Raw genomic sequence first — 17813 nt, 5'->3', positions numbered from 1 at the left:
GAGTCATTTGTATGTCATGTATTGAACAGCACATAGCAGGTAAAGTGTAACTGAAAGTGTAAATAGTTCAAGTCTTGTGGTATTAAATTCAGTCTGATGAATAGAAGCTGATTTTTCCTGATGGGAAACATTTTCTAGAAAGAGAAACATGTTGATAGTTTCAACTGCGGCCACTAGATGGCGCCAAAGCGATACAAATTAACCCTCAAGCGGTGCAATAAATGAGAGTGTAAGTGGTTTCTGCGGGCAGTGTCAAACCAGGAAAAACATAAACTAACCAGTAGCACCCTGTCTATATACGTGTTGTGTTTTGAGGTTACATACAGAGAACTTCGTTTCAGTTTCGGATGTCCTATTAATCTCCTCCAGCCACCGGAAGCGCTATTAAAGCCGAGGTTGCAAAGTGCGTCACACACACACACCGCGGAGCCTGCAGTCTAGCACCGGTAGTCTCCCCCGTTTTTTCTGTCCGCACAAGAAACCCGACCCGACGTTTCTACTCCAACATGGTGAAGATTGCTTTTAACTCGGCTCTGGCGCAGAAGGCGTTAGGAAAAGATGCGCCAGCCGCTGAGAAGGTGAGGAAACGGGCTTCAGCGCAGTGTCTGGTCCCGGTGTCTGTTTTTCAGACCGTTAGCAGGCCTCATGCAGCAGCTGTGACCGTGGACTTCACCCATGCACATTTTCAGAAGGCCGGCATGCGTTCCTCAAGTTTAGACGTGTTATATTGTGGTTTGAAGTGTTGTTTCGTTTTTCAAAGTGGATTGAGAATGATATTGCACCTGATGCAGCAAACTGCCGGACCGCCCATCTTCCGCACAGCTGTTGTGCAGAGGCCAAAGATTCAGTGGGATAAGAGGATTGTTGAGACAAAGCTTTATATGATGTTGATTTTCAGTGCATTCAGTATAATTATTCACTGTATAATTACATATGTGTGTGTGGTCCAGGTATCCCTCATGTTGTGGGGACGTAAATCTGTTTACACAGTCATGTTGTGGGGACTTGCCTCCCTTATGAGGACAAAAAGCAAGTCCCCACAACATAAATCATTAATTTTAGGGTGTAGACTTGGTTTAAAGGTTAGTTTATGGTTATTTTAAGGTTAGGGTTAGGGTTAGGCATGTAGTGGTTATGGTTAAAGCTAGGATACGTCTCTAGTTAATGTAATGTCCCCTTAAGTGATGGAAACACAAATGTATGTTTGTGTGTGTGTGTGTGTGTGTGTGTGTGTGTGTGTGTGTGTGTGTCTAGGATCCTGAGCTGGCCTCTGCTCCAGTGAGCACAGAGGGCTCCACAGGTCGCTGTCTGCTCACCCTGCTGGGCATCGCCTTCATCCTCAGCGGGCTCATCGTGGGGGGAGCATGTCTCTATCGATACTTCACCCCAAAGGTTAGTGAGTGTGTGTGTTTGCTTGTGTTTGTGCATATTGTTCATTGTCAGTATTCTATGTATTATTGTCGTGAGACTCACAGTGGGTTCTTCTGCCTGATTAAAGTGTGTAAACTGTGTCAAACAGCAACACCCTATGTGCCACAGAGGATGTGATGTGATCCAGTACATGATTTAAACAACTATAAGCACCTGCTAAGGGTGATTAGCGTACCACATTTGGTATCTTAAATCTAAAAAACTGCTTAGAAATGTTTAAACTGCATCTTGTCTAGAATCAAAATATACATATAGACAAACGTGGGACACCATTATGCGCCAGATTTTCTTATTTCATTTAAGTGCAGCAGGTTCCTGTCTATATCTGCATCTATATTGTCTTATAAAGGCAAAATGCCAAAAAAAACCCCAATCCTTGAAATGCCTTCTAAAGAAGTTAAGAAATCCTTTAAATATAGTTGGGCCGTTGGATTTAAAGCAACTGAATTTCAACCACATGTAAACATAACAGTTTAAATAATGTCTCAGAGCCAAGTGTTTGGAGTAACCTGAGAAACATAGTTGTATTCAAAGTACTGAAACTACTTTGAATTCTCTTCTTTAATTTTGGCCAGAGACATGCAGGAAGGATGGTGGGGGAGGGAAGGGAGTGGGGGTTATTTGAGTTTAGGAAGAATTATTATGGCTGCCTGTGACTGCTGATAGGACCCTCTCGCCTTGCTTTGGTGTGAAACGAGTGCTGACTCTTGCTCATTTCTGTCTTCAGAAAAAGTGCAGGCTTCACTTATTTGAATCTTGCTGTGTTGCAAGTGGGAGAGTTTCACATTCAATATGGTGTCTCTGTGTTTAGGGGTTTCCTCTCTTATGAAACTGAAGCAACGCCTTAACCATCTTATCGAACTGTTATTACAGTAAACACCTCATTTCAAATGAAATTCAGCTTTGCTCAGGAGACTCATCCTACATGCATGCCGTGGTATTGACGGCTCAGCTTCTTCTTTCTTTAGTGCGTCAGATTCTGTCTTCTGTCTTGTTGCAACAAACAGTACGTTTCCTATAGCCGAAGCAAACATTTTGATATGTACCTTTTAATATCATATCACATTTCTCCCTGTAATGTGATACGGTTAATATAGATTGTACTGAGAATAAACACCAGTTACTCTTAGCTCATAATTTTGGTTTGGTGTCCCTCACAGGCTACTATTATTACACTAATATTCGACAAGTAGTGAGAAAGGTCGCAACAACAGGATACCAGTGTTGCTCTGTCTCTGCAGGAGGTGTAAATTACACCAGGAAGTTGTTTCATAAGTCATTACAGGAACATGATAAGACCATGAGTTTATCTTGCTTTTTTTATATAAAACAATATATATTAACATATATAATATATTCATATAAGTACGATTCTACTTTCTACCCGTTAGTGGTAGAAAATAATTAAATGCAGCCAAGTTTAACAATTTTTACTCTGAGGCTGCACATCTTCAGACAAAAATTTTATAAGAGGATGTTTCAAGACTAAGAGTTTACAGCCATGTTAGCAGTTCTGTGAGGCTATATTTAGCCTGTATTTAGTAGTGCTTTGAGCCATAATGCTACACCAGCATGCTAACATGCTCACAATGAAAGTGCTAACTGATGTTTAGCCGACATATTCAACATGTTCACCATCTTAGATTAGCCTCTTAGCATGCTAACATTTTCTAATTAGCACCAAACACAGAGTACAGGTGAGGCTGATGGGAAAGTCATTAGTTTTTGGTTTATGTGCTCATAAACCAAAGTGTTGGTAAATTTTTGACCTGGTGCTGGTGCTAGATGAAAAGTTAAGGAATTACCAAAGTGACTATGATTCATCCTAGGGGGAACATGAATGTGTGCACCAAATTTCATGGCCATCATTTCAATGGTTTTTGAAAAATTTTACTCAAATCCGCAAATTTAAACCTCATGGTGGTGCTAGAGGAACTGTCCGGGGGTCACCAAAGTCATCAGGATACAACCTCTGAGGACTATGAATATCTGTACTGAATGTCATGGTAATCCACCCAGTAGTTGATGAGATATTTCAGTCTGGACCAAAGTGGTGGACCGACTGACAGACAGTCATCCATAGATAGTTGTACAGCAGAGGCCAAAGACAAACCACTGGCTGCATAGATCTGAGACCAGTTGAAGTACACATGGTTACAGAAGCAGAGACCCACTTTATCACCATGTGAAAGTCACAATGTACTTTTGTTGTGAGTGTTTCTTGCTACTGAGAATGAACAACCAAATTTCTGGGGCAAGTGGTTTGTGCTGATTTTCATCACAAAATAACTATTTGAATTTGTTCACCATAAACTGCTAATGTCTAAAAATATAACAAGATCCGAGAGTGTTTTTTCTTTAGCTGACCAGCTATATCTGGGCACCATCGTTCTTTTCTGTCTTCGTTCTGTGGAACAGTGTGATTTAATTTTATTCTTGTGTCCTCCAGAGGCTGTATCACGGCGCGATGCAGTTTAACGACGTGTCAGCCGGAGCTGGAGGAGAGAGCGAGCCGTACTACCTGCCACGGGTGGAGGAGGAGGTGGAGATCTCTGACAGCATGGCCGTCATCAGTGTGCCCCCTCCTCGCTTCAGACCTGGAGATCCCGCCTACATCCTCCATGATTTCAACAGGGTGAGAAAGGAAACTTAACACCTTTACATACAGTACTTGTGCGCTCTGATTCATGTGGTTTAAATTCATTCCTGATTACTTCACTCATGTGTGTTTGTGTGTGTGAGTAGAAGCTGACGGCATATCTGGACTTGACTCTGAGGACCTGCTTTGTGATTCCTCTGAACACCTCAGTGGTGCTCCCCCCTCAAGACCTCATTGACCTCTTCTCACAGCTGATGGTGAGTAGTGATCAGCTGTGGATCTGAAGATGCAGCTGCCAATAGAAGACACCTTGCTCGAATGATAAAGGAAAAACTATACTGACACTCTCTCAAACTCATGCATAAGCCCTAATATTAAGGACTAAATATTACTTGGGGAAATCCAGATTTATAATTGAATTTAAAGATTGTTTTTGTAAAGAAAAAAATTTAACTTCCTATATCTGACGAAGTACGCATTCTCGGATATTAGTATTAGAGATAGACTCTGTATGAGTCATATTCACTAGAATTTGCCTGGCGTTTCCCTTTTTTTTAAGATATGAGATATGAACACTGGTGTCAGTCAGTGGAACCTAGAGTAGGTTTTCTAAATCATTAAGTTAATGTGTTTGTTTGTTTTTTTTTATCAAGGACAACTGTGTCTTGGCAGTATCAGAAACCTTTTTACTCACATGCCAAAACCTTTCAAAAATACTATTTACCACCACAATATTTATTTTTATTTATAAAGAATATGTTGTACCACCTTAACTCAGATTTTTAGGGTATATTATCAAGTTTTTGTAGAGCATTTGAAGTAGGAGTGGAATGTGGTCAGCATGTTTTATAACAGTTACTCCCAACACAGTTTGAGAGCACGGAGAGTTCAGTTGGTTTTAAAAAAGTTATTCTCACCGAGCTATCCAGTATAACGTGCAGCATTTGGTGTGTAGTGGGTGGTGGTTTCCGTCAGCAAATTTCATTATGCAGTCTTAAAATGTTTCATAAAATGCAGAAGTTTGGGGATGATTTATTAATTCTTCCTCCCACTCCCCGCTCTTAGTGTTCACACTTGGCTGCAGTCATAATTCACTGAGCTGCTTTTTTCTTTGGAAAGACTAAAAGTGGTTTAAGATGTATCATGATTCCCTCATGATCCTTTCTGTCTGTCTCAGTCGGGCTCATACCGCAGCTACCTGGTGCACGAGGACCTGGTGGTGACAGAGCGTATTGATGATATCAAACCTCTGGGCTTCTACATCCGCCGGCTGTGTGATGGCAAGGAAACGTACAGAATGCAACGCCGCGCCAGCCTGCCAGGTCTGGATGTGCTGGACAACTAAAAACTTTAACAGACATTTTGTTGTGATTGTTTCATTTACATCTGAAGAGCAACTGCATGTGTTTTTAAATTTTATACTTCCATCGTTTCCTTCTAGTTGATGCCACTTTTCAAAAATGTGCCTCTGTTTTAAAGTCAAACTGAAATGTGGATTCTCCTCACTCTTTATGTAAGGAAACATTAGCTCACTTTGATAATGATACAGCAAATATTGTGCAGATTTTTCCACTTTTCAAAAGAAGTTAAAACAGCTTCTAGGCTTCAAGTCTCTGAGTTATTCCCATGGTAATAGAGTTGCGAAGTGGGAGGGACCACTGATTCCGACTCACTGATGGGACTAAGAAATGGCTAACATTGTTAGTGCTCAGCTAGATTAACCGAAAATTCCCCCTCTGGACCATACTAATGTAGGGGGGTGCTGCCATTGCAGAAAAATGAATATGAATAAACATGAATTTCTTTTTGTGTAATTACAATTTTGACCAAATTTGTACACAGGTGAGAACAAAGACCAATGATATACGTATATACTGATTTCTCAGGAAAAAAAGACTTTAAATTTCAGTTTGACTTTAAAAAGGAAATGTGTCAAACATGCAGTCAATTCATTATTTAAGACTAATTTGCATGTATCTTTGTGTTTGTCAGGTGGAGGCATCCAGAAGCGCTCTGCAGACGATTGTTTCACCTTCCACCACTTTGAAAACAAGTTTGTGACGGAGACCCGGATCTGCAAGGCTTGATGGGAAAGCATGAGCATAGGTCAGAGAAAGTAATGGAGAGTGCCAGAATGACGGAAAAAAAGAGAGAGAGTGGGAGTAGGCGAAGGAGGGAACAACTTTTATCGGAAAGTTACTTTTGTATAAAATTCTAACTCCAGTTTTTGCCTCCCCTGCTTTTAACCCCCCAGTGATATGTGAATTTAAGTTACAGCACTCTAGCATAAACCCTTTCTCTGCTATATTTCCCTGAACCTGCATATGTCATAGCTCTCTTGCTCAAGTATTCACTAGCTAGTCTTGTACCAATAACCTGCATCAGCCTGTTAACCAAGGATTTACTAAGTTTCATTTCTTATGTTAGTTTTTTGTTCTGTTACTGTTGCTTCCTGCAGACTGATCTCATTGTTGTTACTGTGCTACAACATACAGTCACCTACAGACGAGAGAGTTGTTAGTCATTCTACTGGATATCCTAGTGATGCTGAGAAGTCATTCATATCAGACCTGTCTGTGTGTCAGCCTGCTGTTCCAACTCTTAACAGACATTAAAAGGGTTTGTCTCCTGCTGACGAGAGAAACTACGTGTTATAGTAGGATATAGCGCAAATCACCCTGGAAATGTATGGTACGGTACAGTTGCAGTATGTAACGTGGTTGTCATTGTCTTTTATGGATGGTACCAGAGATGCACAAGCCCAGAGCTTTCAGTCACTATTTTGTAGATATTTCCCAGAGTGCCCTGCTGCTCCCAGAGGCCTCTGCTGTCCTGCTGTGTGATGATTTTATGTCATTAATGGTGTCAAACCTGATGGTGAACAGTCTAGCACCCTATATGACCAGTGTTTGTGTTTGTGTAGAAACCTCATTTGTGATAATAAACATGAAGGATGGTCGATGAAGGAAAAGGAGTGTATAAGCTAAAGGGAAATTTCACCAAATTTGACCTTGAAAATACTTGTTCTTTCTGCCAGATTTTTTTTTAATTCTTATGAATGAATTTGTAGTCCTGTGATGAAATTATCTTTACAGAGACATTTAGTTGCTGTAGGTTCAGAATCTACAAGTTTTGCAAAATCCTAGATATTTTAAATTGTTATAGGAACATATTTGTAAAAGAAAAAAAAAAAAACTTCAGCAAACCCTCAAGTATGGAAAAAAAGACCTTTTGCCAACTAACCTCCAAAATAATTTTCAATGCTTTCCCACGTGATGCCTGCATAGAAAGACAATCAGACAGGAAGTGAGCGTGTGAAAATGTTTCTGTCTCAGCTTTTTAACAGACGATTAAGAAGATTAGATCAACAAAAAAACAATGTTGTGTGCAGCTATTGAACCGAATCTCACTTTGTTGTTGAATAAAGCTGTTTCTTTACCTACTGAATATTTTTGCAGTTTGCTTTATTATCACAGCGCCAATGAAAACAGCACTTTGGAACATTAACGTTTTTATCATCCTCTGCAAGCTGTGAGCTTGTCATAAAACTGGAGAGTCTCTAGTGGAAAACTGTGGCTGCTTCAGAGGTTTTCCGGTATTCTGTATTTCCTGATGCCTATTAGAGATGTTGGCACTGATGGCAGGTTCATCCCTCATAACAGGAACTGCTCACTCTTCACCAGGGCCATATAAATTTAGAAAGAGCAAACACACCTTTTATTGAAAAAATAAATAGAAAAAGTTCCCATTTTGAAACTCACATCCTGTCTTACATGTAAATGACGTTTTCCTCTGTTGTAGGAACGCATAGATTTCATCTCAGGGTTTAGTGGGTGAGTTTAGAGAGAATGACTGTAGTCTACTCATCTTGTAAGTCCTCTCCAGCTATGCAGGACAAACGCCTGGTGAAAGTCATGCTCTCTGTTATCTCTGGCTTGCTCAGTCGCCGCTTGAATTCATCCGTTGTGAAATAGTACATGAGTGGGTCCAAGCAGCAGTTCAGGCTGGCCAGGCAGAGTGTGACAGGGTGAGATCTTTGAATCAGGTCCCTGAGGATGCAGTCTTTGAAAGTGTTGGCCTTGACCATGAAGTCCAGGGGCATAGTGATATGGTAAGGAGCAAAGCACACTAAGAAGACCACAGCACAGCTTAGCACCATCCTTAACGCCCTACGCTTCTCCCCTCGGTCAGAAACCGCCCCCACTGTTGACTTCTTAAGGCTCCCCGCAGTCAGGCAGGTGCAGGCTATCACCAGGATGAGCGGGATGATGAAGCCCAGCAGCTCAGCTATGATTAAGAGGGCCAAGGCTGCTGGGGTACTGATGTCCTGCATGGGCAGCTCTGAGAAACACACTGAGGTGAGGTTACCATGACTAGAGTTAAGGTTTGTTTTATTGCTGGGATTCCTCAGCAGAGGGAATGGTAGACAGCCCAGGCAGACCAACAGCCAGCCGAGGCCACATATTAAGTTGTCTCCTTTTCTCCTGGATGAGTTATACCTCAGTGGTCGCATGATGAGCTCACAGCGGCGCACGCTGACACACGCCAGGAAGTAGATAGAGGCGTACATGTTGACGTACTTCAGGTAGAAGCAGATCATGCAGAGAGACTGACCAAAGGGCCAGGATTTGTTCAGGTAATAGTAGATCCGCAGAGGCAGAGAGAGAACCTGAGAGGAACAAAGAGTGTCAAGATGGTGGTACAACTACAAACAAACAACAGCAAAAAACAACAAAAAAAAGAAAAAGAAGCAAACAAAACCCTCTTATTTTTGTCTTATTGTGATAACAGGTCAGTTAATGCATCCGCTTTTTTTCTGAAACAATCTACTGTAGTTAAAAACCATCATTGGTTAATTGTTGAAAGGATTGGTTCACATTGTTTCAAGTATGTTGTTGAAATCGTGGTAGATACCCACTTGATTTGAAAAACTAAGACCACCGTTGCCTCATGTTAGCTACAGCTGAACACTGGAATGCATTTTTGCCCAGCTTCTCAAATGTTTTATATCACTGCAAGTTCAATAACCTTTGCAGTCTGAACTGTTGGTTGTACAAAACAAGCAACTTGATGATATCACCCAAAACTTGGAACGCGTGATGGACATCTTCCAGAATTTTTGATATTTAATAGGTTAAAACTTTATTTTAATTTCCCTATAACACACTATAAAGTAGTTGTAAGGTGAGGACATTTTTAAAGGTTTATGTATGTATGTATTTTTCCACAATTATAACTCCTCCCGTGAAACACCTGTAAACGGTGTATAAATTAATAATAAGGGATTGACACAATTTAACAGTCATCCCCAAATAAATTGTTATATAAAATATTATTGGATAAAAAATAATAATTTAGTCATAAATTATTGGATGAATATGAAATATGTTATATCCATTAATTATATTTATTAAGTGCTTATAATTTATTGTATTTATTAATGTAGTATTCATTATGCTCCATGACAACTACGTACACTCCATCTGCTAATGAAGGCCCTGAGATTTGCCTGAAAGTCCTGCAAGAAATCAAGTAAGTGGACCTTGAGTTAAAGGTGCAGTGTGTAGAATTTAGTGGCATCTCGCAGAACAGACTCAGCATAAAAGGAATATAATATTCAGTATATTAGTATATTTTAATTACTGTATAATCACCTGAAAATAAGAATCATGTTTTCGTTACCTTAAAATGAGCCTTTTGTATCTACATAGGGAGCAGGTCCTCTTCCACGGAGGCCGTTATGTTGCACCACCATGTTACACCAATTTGGTTGTAATTTACAATCTCACCACTAGATGCCACTAAATTGTACACACTGGTCCTTTAAGATTTTTTTTTTTTTTGTCAAACAAAAGAATGAACTTTCAAGCTCAACATGTCATGATTTGTACACATATAAACACAGTTAATATATGTTTTAAAATACAAGTTAAGATTTCTTCATGTATGTTTGTTCATATATTGCACATAATAGCTATGTTATTCTGTATTTATCAGTCATTCATTCAGTCATTCAACTGTTATGGATGCTCTAATTATTGACAAATACATTAATAAACACTGAAAATGTATAAATCTATTTACAACTACATTATAGTGGATTATAAACAATCTACTAAGTGTTATACACTGTTTATACATGCTAAACAGGGGGGTTTATGTGTTTAAGTTTTACCAATTAAACTCTTAATTGAAAAAAAAAATTTATACAATTAATAATAACTCTAACCCTTGTAAATTAATCATTAATGAAAATTATCATTACTTGCAGCCTTTCCATTCACCCAAAGGATTTATCTTAACATGATAAAAACTTATCCCTAGTCAAATTATATTAAATGAGATGTGACAACAGACAGACTGATGTATGAGATAAACAAAAACCTAAGAAAATAATCATATGTATAAGAGACGTAGAGAGATTCTTACCTGCAGCAGGTCGGCCATAGCCAGATTCATCATGAACACCACAGCCTTCTTGGTTTCTCTGATATAAACCCTGAACACCCACAGCGCCAGCACGTTACCCAGCAGGCCTGGCGCTAGGATCACGCTGTACACCACTGCATACACATAGCGTTGGTATTCATGTAGATCACTTTCTTCACAGCTTACGTTGGTTGAGTTCATCTTAAGCCAGGGGCTGTTTTACTGTTAACTGTTAAGACAAGCTGCCCTGTGAACCAACAGGAAGCTTGTATCAGGGGAGCTGTTTGTAGTCTGGTGATGGGTGAGCATCCATGTTGACCATCATGGTGAGAAGCAGATCATGCTGTGCCACTAGAGTCCTGTTCCCTACAGCATCCCACAGAGATAAATAATGTTCTATTTCAGTGAAGTTGAAGACAGACCTCCAGAGTTTCAGTCTCAGAAGCACTTCATCCTGGTAGGAGAGAGAAAAGTGGGTCAGTTCAAAGATGTTTCTAGACAGATATGTAAAACTGTGTCCAAGCACCATAAAGCCGGAAAGAAAAACCGTCCGTCTGTCTGACTGTCAGGTGCAATGTAAGCTCACAGCATGGAGGCCTGCATGAGTTTCCTCTCACTTACCAGAAAACAGGCAGATCAGGCATATCTGAAACTCTGAATCGATCTTGTGCAATAGATGTGGTTGTCTGTCTGAATGTGAGACGTGACTGTGACAAAGTGGACACTTGCTCTGCCTCCCTTCCACTGCATGCTGGGATATGTGAAAGCAGGTATCTAGACAAAACAGGTTGATATTTGTCACTGTAAATCATCCTCTAATGGCCGCATGTTTTGCATGTTGTCCAGATAGCCATCAGGTAATGAGTGAGAGCCTTTCTTGATCAGACACATATCACATTGTACAGCACATACAGACACTCGCACTCACATGCAAACACGTTCACACCTGACACCTCAGCATCAGCCTGTCCTAACGCCTTTTAAGACTGTGCATTAGACAACATACAGATCTTTGTGTGTGATCACAGCTTTTGCAATGGCATTTACAGTAAATGTGTCAGCCCACAGAGACATAAATGCGACAATTTCCCACACAGCGTTCCCTATTCAGCATCTCCACCTGCAAAGGGGCCTATAATAAACCAGTGTGAAATGCCTCTGTGCAATGCATCAGTGAAACCCGTGGTTGACAGATCAGACTAGGCATGTGGTTAGCGGGTCCGACAAAGGCAAACCAGCCCTCAGTCTGCTAAGATATGAGGAACAACTCTTTCTGTGGTGAATCCACCATTTCAGTGTAAGTCATACCTAAAAGACTGTTTGACAGTTCCAACAGCACAAAATGAAAGTCATTTCAGAAGGGTTTAAAGAGTTTTAGACAACCTACACTTGATTTTTGCTTAAAATGGAAATGCACAGTCATATCTGGAATTGAACTACTAACTTGTAGGCATGGTACACCTACTTCTGTTAACAATACTAAGTCTATACTGTTTCTGTGTGGGTTTCTTTACTGTTTGGTACAACAAACCGTTCATGAAGGACTAACAACTAACAATTATTTTCATTATCAATTAATCTGTCAATTAGTTGATTAGTTGTTTAGTCTACAAAATGTCAGAAAATGGTGAACAGTGTAGATCAGTGTTTCCCAAAGCCCAAGATGCAACCTAAAATGTCTTGTTTTGTCCCGACAGATAATCCACAACCCAAAGATATTCAGTTTACTATCATTTAAGACTGAAGAAACCAGAAAAGAGTCCAATTTCATAAGCTGTCACCTGAGAATGAAGTCATTCTTTCTTTAAAAAAATTACTCAAAATGATTCATCGTGATTACACATATATGTTGTGTCATCTGTCTGTGAAGATTCATCCTTTTGTGATGCAGTTTTCTCTCTGATCTGAGCTGATTGGGAACAAAGCAAAGAGAGGCTGTTTTGTTTTCAGTGTCCTGGTCTTTCACACATATTTTACAGCTCAGAATTTATGGGGTGAATATCATGTGGTATTTCGAAACTGAAAAGAAAGATTTGAAAGGTTGAAACTCAGTGTCAAAGCTTGAAAACAAATAAAAAAGGTTTTGCAAGACTGAAACTAAGTTTTGAAGACTTGTGTAATGTTTTGATAGGCTGAATTTTGCTTTTTATCTCTACAAACATTATTCTGTATTTGAGTTTTCTTTCTTCACAACTGCAGCTTTTTTACTGTGTTTCTCCAACACATTTTCAGTTTCAAATTTGTCACTGTTCTCCCAGTGTATTAGTTTGTTTGAAACCTTGTAAATGGTGATCTGAAAACTGGTGCATATATGTTGTCAAAAAAGTTTTGAAAAGAGTTCTGAAAGGGCAAATCTTTATTCTTTACTGAAACTTAAGTAAACTTATGAAACTTATTTTGCACTTGTGTTACAGACTGTTCTTTCAGAGCAGAGTTTACAACACCCACTTTTCAGATATCTGCCCACACAGTTGTGAACTTGCGAGTCACGTGATTGCTGGCAGTGTTGCCCTGCAGCTCTGGTCTGAAACTGTCAAAAAATAACACCTGTCTGGCTGAGGTGTCATGTGAAGCATTGTCTGTTTTTGATGAGGGTGGCCGCTGATCACAGCTGGATCAGCTGTCAGTTAGCTGTGGAATTACAACTTCTGGGTCCTACGGGCCCAAAAAGCATGTTTCCCACACACAATCATGGGAAAAGGAGCGGCTGTAAAACGGTGGATACATTTTTTTGAGCACGACAACACCCACAAAATGACTTGTTTCACTATCAAAATTTGATCCATTCAGTCCGATCACATTTCAAAAGTCTCAAAGAACCACATGATTGAACTGTTTTATTCCCATTCAAGTTAGCTGGAAGGCTAAACCGCAAGTGTCTAAGCTGGTGGAAGTCTCTAGTGAGCATGCTCTTTGGGTGCATAAGTGGGTCATAGAGTGTGTGCAGTATGTTTTCATCTGGGCAATTTCTTTACAGCAGTAAATGGATTTTTTAGCTTAATGTACCACTGAGCAACTTTCATAGGAATGAACGGGGCCCCGCCTCTGACGCTGTATCCAGTTCTCTTTATACATCTATTGTCAGCTTTAACAGCTGTAGCAGCTTTTGATGGAGTTTGTGTCTGCACACGTGCGCTGTTCTAATACTAATAAAAGTGCACAGTTAGTATCACCATCAGAGCAGCAGTGTTTATCTCTGTAGCGAGACAAATACCTGCACATGAATAAAAACCTGCATTCTGTTTTTATACTGTGTACTGTGTCCTGCTCAGAGGCACAAGAACCATTTCTACTGCCAGAATGTGTTTATATTATTTATGTATGAATTATTAGTGTCTGTATTTGTTGATATTATGAGATTCATCATTTAATAACCCAGAATATGATCAGAGTGTCTTTTGAACACTGGAAATTATTTATTAGGCTAAATGTTTCAAGGAAAATTGAAATTATGTAACTCATATCAAACCTGACACTCAGGAATTTACAGCCTCACATGTGACTGAATGAAAATGATGATAAATGATGTAAAATGTAAATGTGTTTAAAAAATGTTTCTAATAAATGAAGTTGTTTACAGTTCTTTTGTTGATCAGACACAATTAAGGAGTGGGAGTGATACACTTGAGTTTAATCAGTAATCTGTCTCCACACAGTTATGATGTGATGTTTCAGATCAGTCTGATCAGCTGCAGCATCCAATCAATAACTTCTTTCCAATAAGGGGGCGTGCCTGCCAGTAAAAGACTTCCATGGAGGTTGCTCTTGTGTATCGTCGCTCACGGCTCTTCAGAGATCCCTCCTTGCTCCTCGCTCCTCAAAGTAGAAATAAGGAGCAGGGTAGGGATATAACCAATTTAACTCCTAAACCTAAAGCCATGTTGGCCAATCAGAAGCCTGAAAAAATTCAGGCCTATTTCCGGTAGCTACCTGTAATGTAGCAATGTGGCAGTGACCTCTGTAGTGCATTTTGACGCCTCTGTTCCTCAGTACAGTGGAAAAGTAAGTGAACATTTATCTGTAAACATATAAAAAGTCCTGTTAGCAAGGTTAGAACCAGCACTAATTTGTCCACATCTGCCATTGCATGAAATCACCGCTTGTAAACAAAGGAGATAACGGCGCATATTCTAACACCACAAGTCAAAAACTCAGTTTTCCTTGTCCACACGTTAACACTGAAAACGGAGTTTATAAAAATCTTCACCCTGAAAGGAGTTTTCAAAAGGTCAATTTTCAGTGATCTTAAATGTAGCTTGCATGTGGACGAAAGGCCAAAACGCATAGAAAAAGTTTTCAATCATACATGTATACATGTGGTTCAGACCTCAGAGTTTCAGACCAGAGCTGCAGGACAATGCTGCCAGAAATCACATGACTCACAAGCTCACAACTATGCGGGCAGATTTCTGAAAAACAGGTAGAAACTGAAAATGTGTTGGAGAGACACTGTACAAAGAGAGCTGCAGTTGTGAAGACAGAAAACTCAAATACAAAATAATATCTGCAGATATTTTTATTATGTTTTTTTCAGCCTATCAATACATTATGCAAGACTTTAAAACTTATTTTCAATCTTGCAAAGCCTTTTTTAGTTTAATTTTAAGCTTTCAAACACAAGTTTCAATCTTTCAAAGCTTTTTTTTTCAGTTTCAAAATGTGAAATGATATTCATTCCATGAGAATGTTGTTTTCCTGATGAACTGAAACATAGCAGGAATACTGTCAACACTTACTGCTTTTTGAGGACATTTCTGAAACCCTCAAGGACCATTTTATCTGGAGTAGAGGACAGAGGATTTGTACATCATCCAGGAAAGTGCTTATAAATCCCTCATTATAACAGGACAGATACTATTTGGAACATCATTGCGTAAAGAGGACTGACCACTAGTACAACTACAACAGTTTGTTAAAAATAACAAAGATGATGCACAACTATTAAACATTAATCTCTTCAGGGTTCAACATAGGCTGTCTGAGTGTGTTACTTCTGTACTGGAAAGTCCTTTTAAGATGAGGTGTTTTCCGAGTAATACTTAGGATTATTTATATCTTTAACTGTCAGACATACTTTACTCTGCACTGTTCTCTTCCCAGAAGTGGCACAATAAGTATTCAGAGACTTCAATTAAGTAAAAGTACCAGTATAACAATGTAGAATTACTCCATTATATGTAAAATCCCCACATTTAAAATCCAATTTAAGTAAAAGTACAGATATATTATCAGCAAAATGTATTTAAAGTATCAAAGTAATCATTATTCAGGAAAGTGGCTCCTGTTAGTGATGTATTATTATTTATTACATTGTTATTAATACAGAAGCATCACTTTGAAGTACTGTTCTGTACTGTAGCTAGTGACCTTTATATACAGTTAGGTGGTTTAGTGGTTTCCAACCTAACTCCAGTTCCAAAGGGTCACGAGATAAGTCTGAGAGGTTGGTGAAATGATTAATGGGGTGTGAAAAAAGAAGACACTACTTTCCATTGACACAAATTTGCATTCATTTTACTGATTTTTCTCTAATCTTTGCTTTTTTGTGTGAAATATTGGGATAATTTTAGCTCTTTGGGCTTTGAACAGTTATTTAAATTGAGTCAAATGAGAGGTTTAGAGGGTAAATGTCTCTTTTTGGTGGTTCTGCTAACAACTCATAGACATCTTAAACATAATAAGAGGCCCCAACTACAGTCACTGCTTTTTTGTAAGGAGTTGCACGCCAAAAAGCTTATCATATGTCTTTGTGTTAAAGTAACTATTAACTGTAGCTGTAAAATAAATGTAGTGAAGTACAAAGTACAACATTTCCCTCTGAAATGTAGTGGAATAGAAGTAGAAGTAGCATACAATATTAATACAGTTGTATGTACAGTACTGGAGTAAATATACTTCATTTACTTTCCAGCACTGCTTCCCAGTGAAGACATTAACAAGCAAAGGAATTTTAGATAAGTAAAGAGGGGATTTTAGTCAATTTGGATGCTGTACAGCTCTGCTTTTATAGATATAAACCCTCCACAGCACTCTGGCCTCTCTGCCTTTTATCCTGCTTCACAGCACTTGGAAAAGGCTCCCAGGGGACCCCTCAGTCTCCAGTCTCCCTTTTAGCTTCAGTGACCTTTGGCCAATGTGATTTTTTCAGTGTGATTCTTCTCTCATTACTTGTAATCTCACATGTACAGTATGCTTCTGTCAGAGGCTGTCTACATGATCTTGAAGGACTTCTTAGTGATAATCAATCTCTTAATTTCCCCCTTGCAGCTTGTATCAGTGGACCAACATGTACAACAATGACTGTATCAAAGCTGTGATGACCAGTAGTCACACATCATCTCATTATGAGAGAAATATCTTTCTGTAACTTATGAGTTTTTCAGTACTCTGAGAGGAAGACTGACGAGTTACAGTTGGGATTTAGAGTTTTATGAAATTTGTCTGTTTCAGAAAAGAGTTGCTCTTGATAAGCCCCTACCTTAGGATGGAACAGTTTTAGTCCTCAGGTCTTGCAAATGGAAACACATTCTTTTATTCGCTGTGAATCATCTCTCTGTGGGTTGTTGGCGCGTTACAGCTTTTCCATTCAGACATTACATCCTTCGTGTATCAGCATCCAAAATGTTGTCGGTGAGCACCCAGTTCCCTCCACGTGCACTGGTCCAACAAACAAAACATGTCACTACCCATGTCCCAAACAACACACAGATGTGGCACAAAGTCGTGGACAGAGAGAGGAACACAGGCCTACACACATGCACACACACACCCTCAACACATTCCTCACATTGGAGAAACATATGAGATCCCCCATGAGGCATGACTCTACACTTCAAGCATCCAGATGTGAACTGCTTCTCATACAAAAGCTCAATTCTTAAAAAAACATATTGACAGTCAACACCTCACCTCTGTCTTCAACCTTGAAGCTACGTCGCATTCACAATCAAAAAGCAGAAGAGTTAAGAATCAGCCAACACTCATGCAATCCCCTCCCTCCTCCCACCCCCAGTTTCACTGCTCCACCCTCCCACCGCCTCTCTCCCCTCACACTATTTTCTTCTCACTGTATCTATTTCTCATAAACAATAACAACTGTCTTTTTCTGTTCTAATAAAAAGTTATTTCCTGTTTTGATTTTCTTACCATTATCTCTTTATCGCTTTCCCTCTCTCTCTCAGAGACATACTGTGCTGTACTGGGGGATTTTAGCACACAGAGGGCTTCCTGTGAGTGGGGGGGGGTGTGGTTAGCAATCATTTCTGACACCATGACTTCCGCTATTCTGCTTGAGGCAATTATTTCCTTGCGGACGATGTCTATTCACCATGTGTGTCCTCTTGATGATAGAACT

The 17813-nt window shown here is 39.5% G+C and overlaps 2 protein-coding genes across 7 annotated transcripts; one reads left to right on the top strand and one right to left on the bottom strand.

Moving 5' to 3' along the window:
- Positions 1–226: 226 nt before the first annotated feature.
- LOC122990228 (integral membrane protein 2A-like) lies at positions 227–7477 on the top strand. Of its 2 annotated transcripts, XM_044363469.1 has the most exons (7): positions 227–578; positions 1255–1392; positions 3881–4066; positions 4177–4287; positions 5208–5352; positions 6023–6136; positions 6489–7477. In XM_044363469.1, exons 1-6 carry the CDS (start codon positions 507–509, stop codon positions 6115–6117), a joined length of 747 nt encoding a protein of 248 aa, XP_044219404.1. In that variant the 5' UTR covers positions 227–506; the 3' UTR covers positions 6118–6136; positions 6489–7477. The 2 variants fall into 2 exon arrangements, with proteins under 2 accessions (XP_044219404.1, XP_044219401.1); XM_044363466.1 differs by having other exon boundaries at positions 6023–7477.
- gpr174 (G protein-coupled receptor 174) lies at positions 6270–17627 on the bottom strand. Of its 5 annotated transcripts, none has more exons than XM_044363463.1 (5): positions 17606–17624; positions 16938–17116; positions 11081–11233; positions 10460–10913; positions 6270–8699 (listed from the first exon to the last, which is right to left on the bottom strand). In XM_044363463.1, exons 4-5 carry the CDS (start codon positions 10658–10660, stop codon positions 7890–7892), a joined length of 1011 nt encoding a protein of 336 aa, XP_044219398.1. In that variant the 5' UTR covers positions 10661–10913; positions 11081–11233; positions 16938–17116; positions 17606–17624; the 3' UTR covers positions 6270–7889. The 5 variants fall into 5 exon arrangements, with proteins under 5 accessions (XP_044219398.1, XP_044219396.1, XP_044219399.1 ...); XM_044363461.1 differs by lacking the exon at positions 17606–17624 and adding an exon at positions 17369–17450; XM_044363464.1 differs by lacking the exon at positions 11081–11233 and having other exon boundaries at positions 17606–17627.
- Positions 17628–17813: the final 186 nt, after the last annotated feature.

The sequence above is a fragment of the Thunnus albacares genome, chromosome 10 (assembly GCF_914725855.1).
Source record: "Thunnus albacares chromosome 10, fThuAlb1.1, whole genome shotgun sequence".
NCBI lineage: Eukaryota > Metazoa > Chordata > Actinopteri > Scombriformes > Scombridae > Thunnus > Thunnus albacares.
This window is presented reverse-complemented; position numbering and strand designations above follow the sequence as displayed.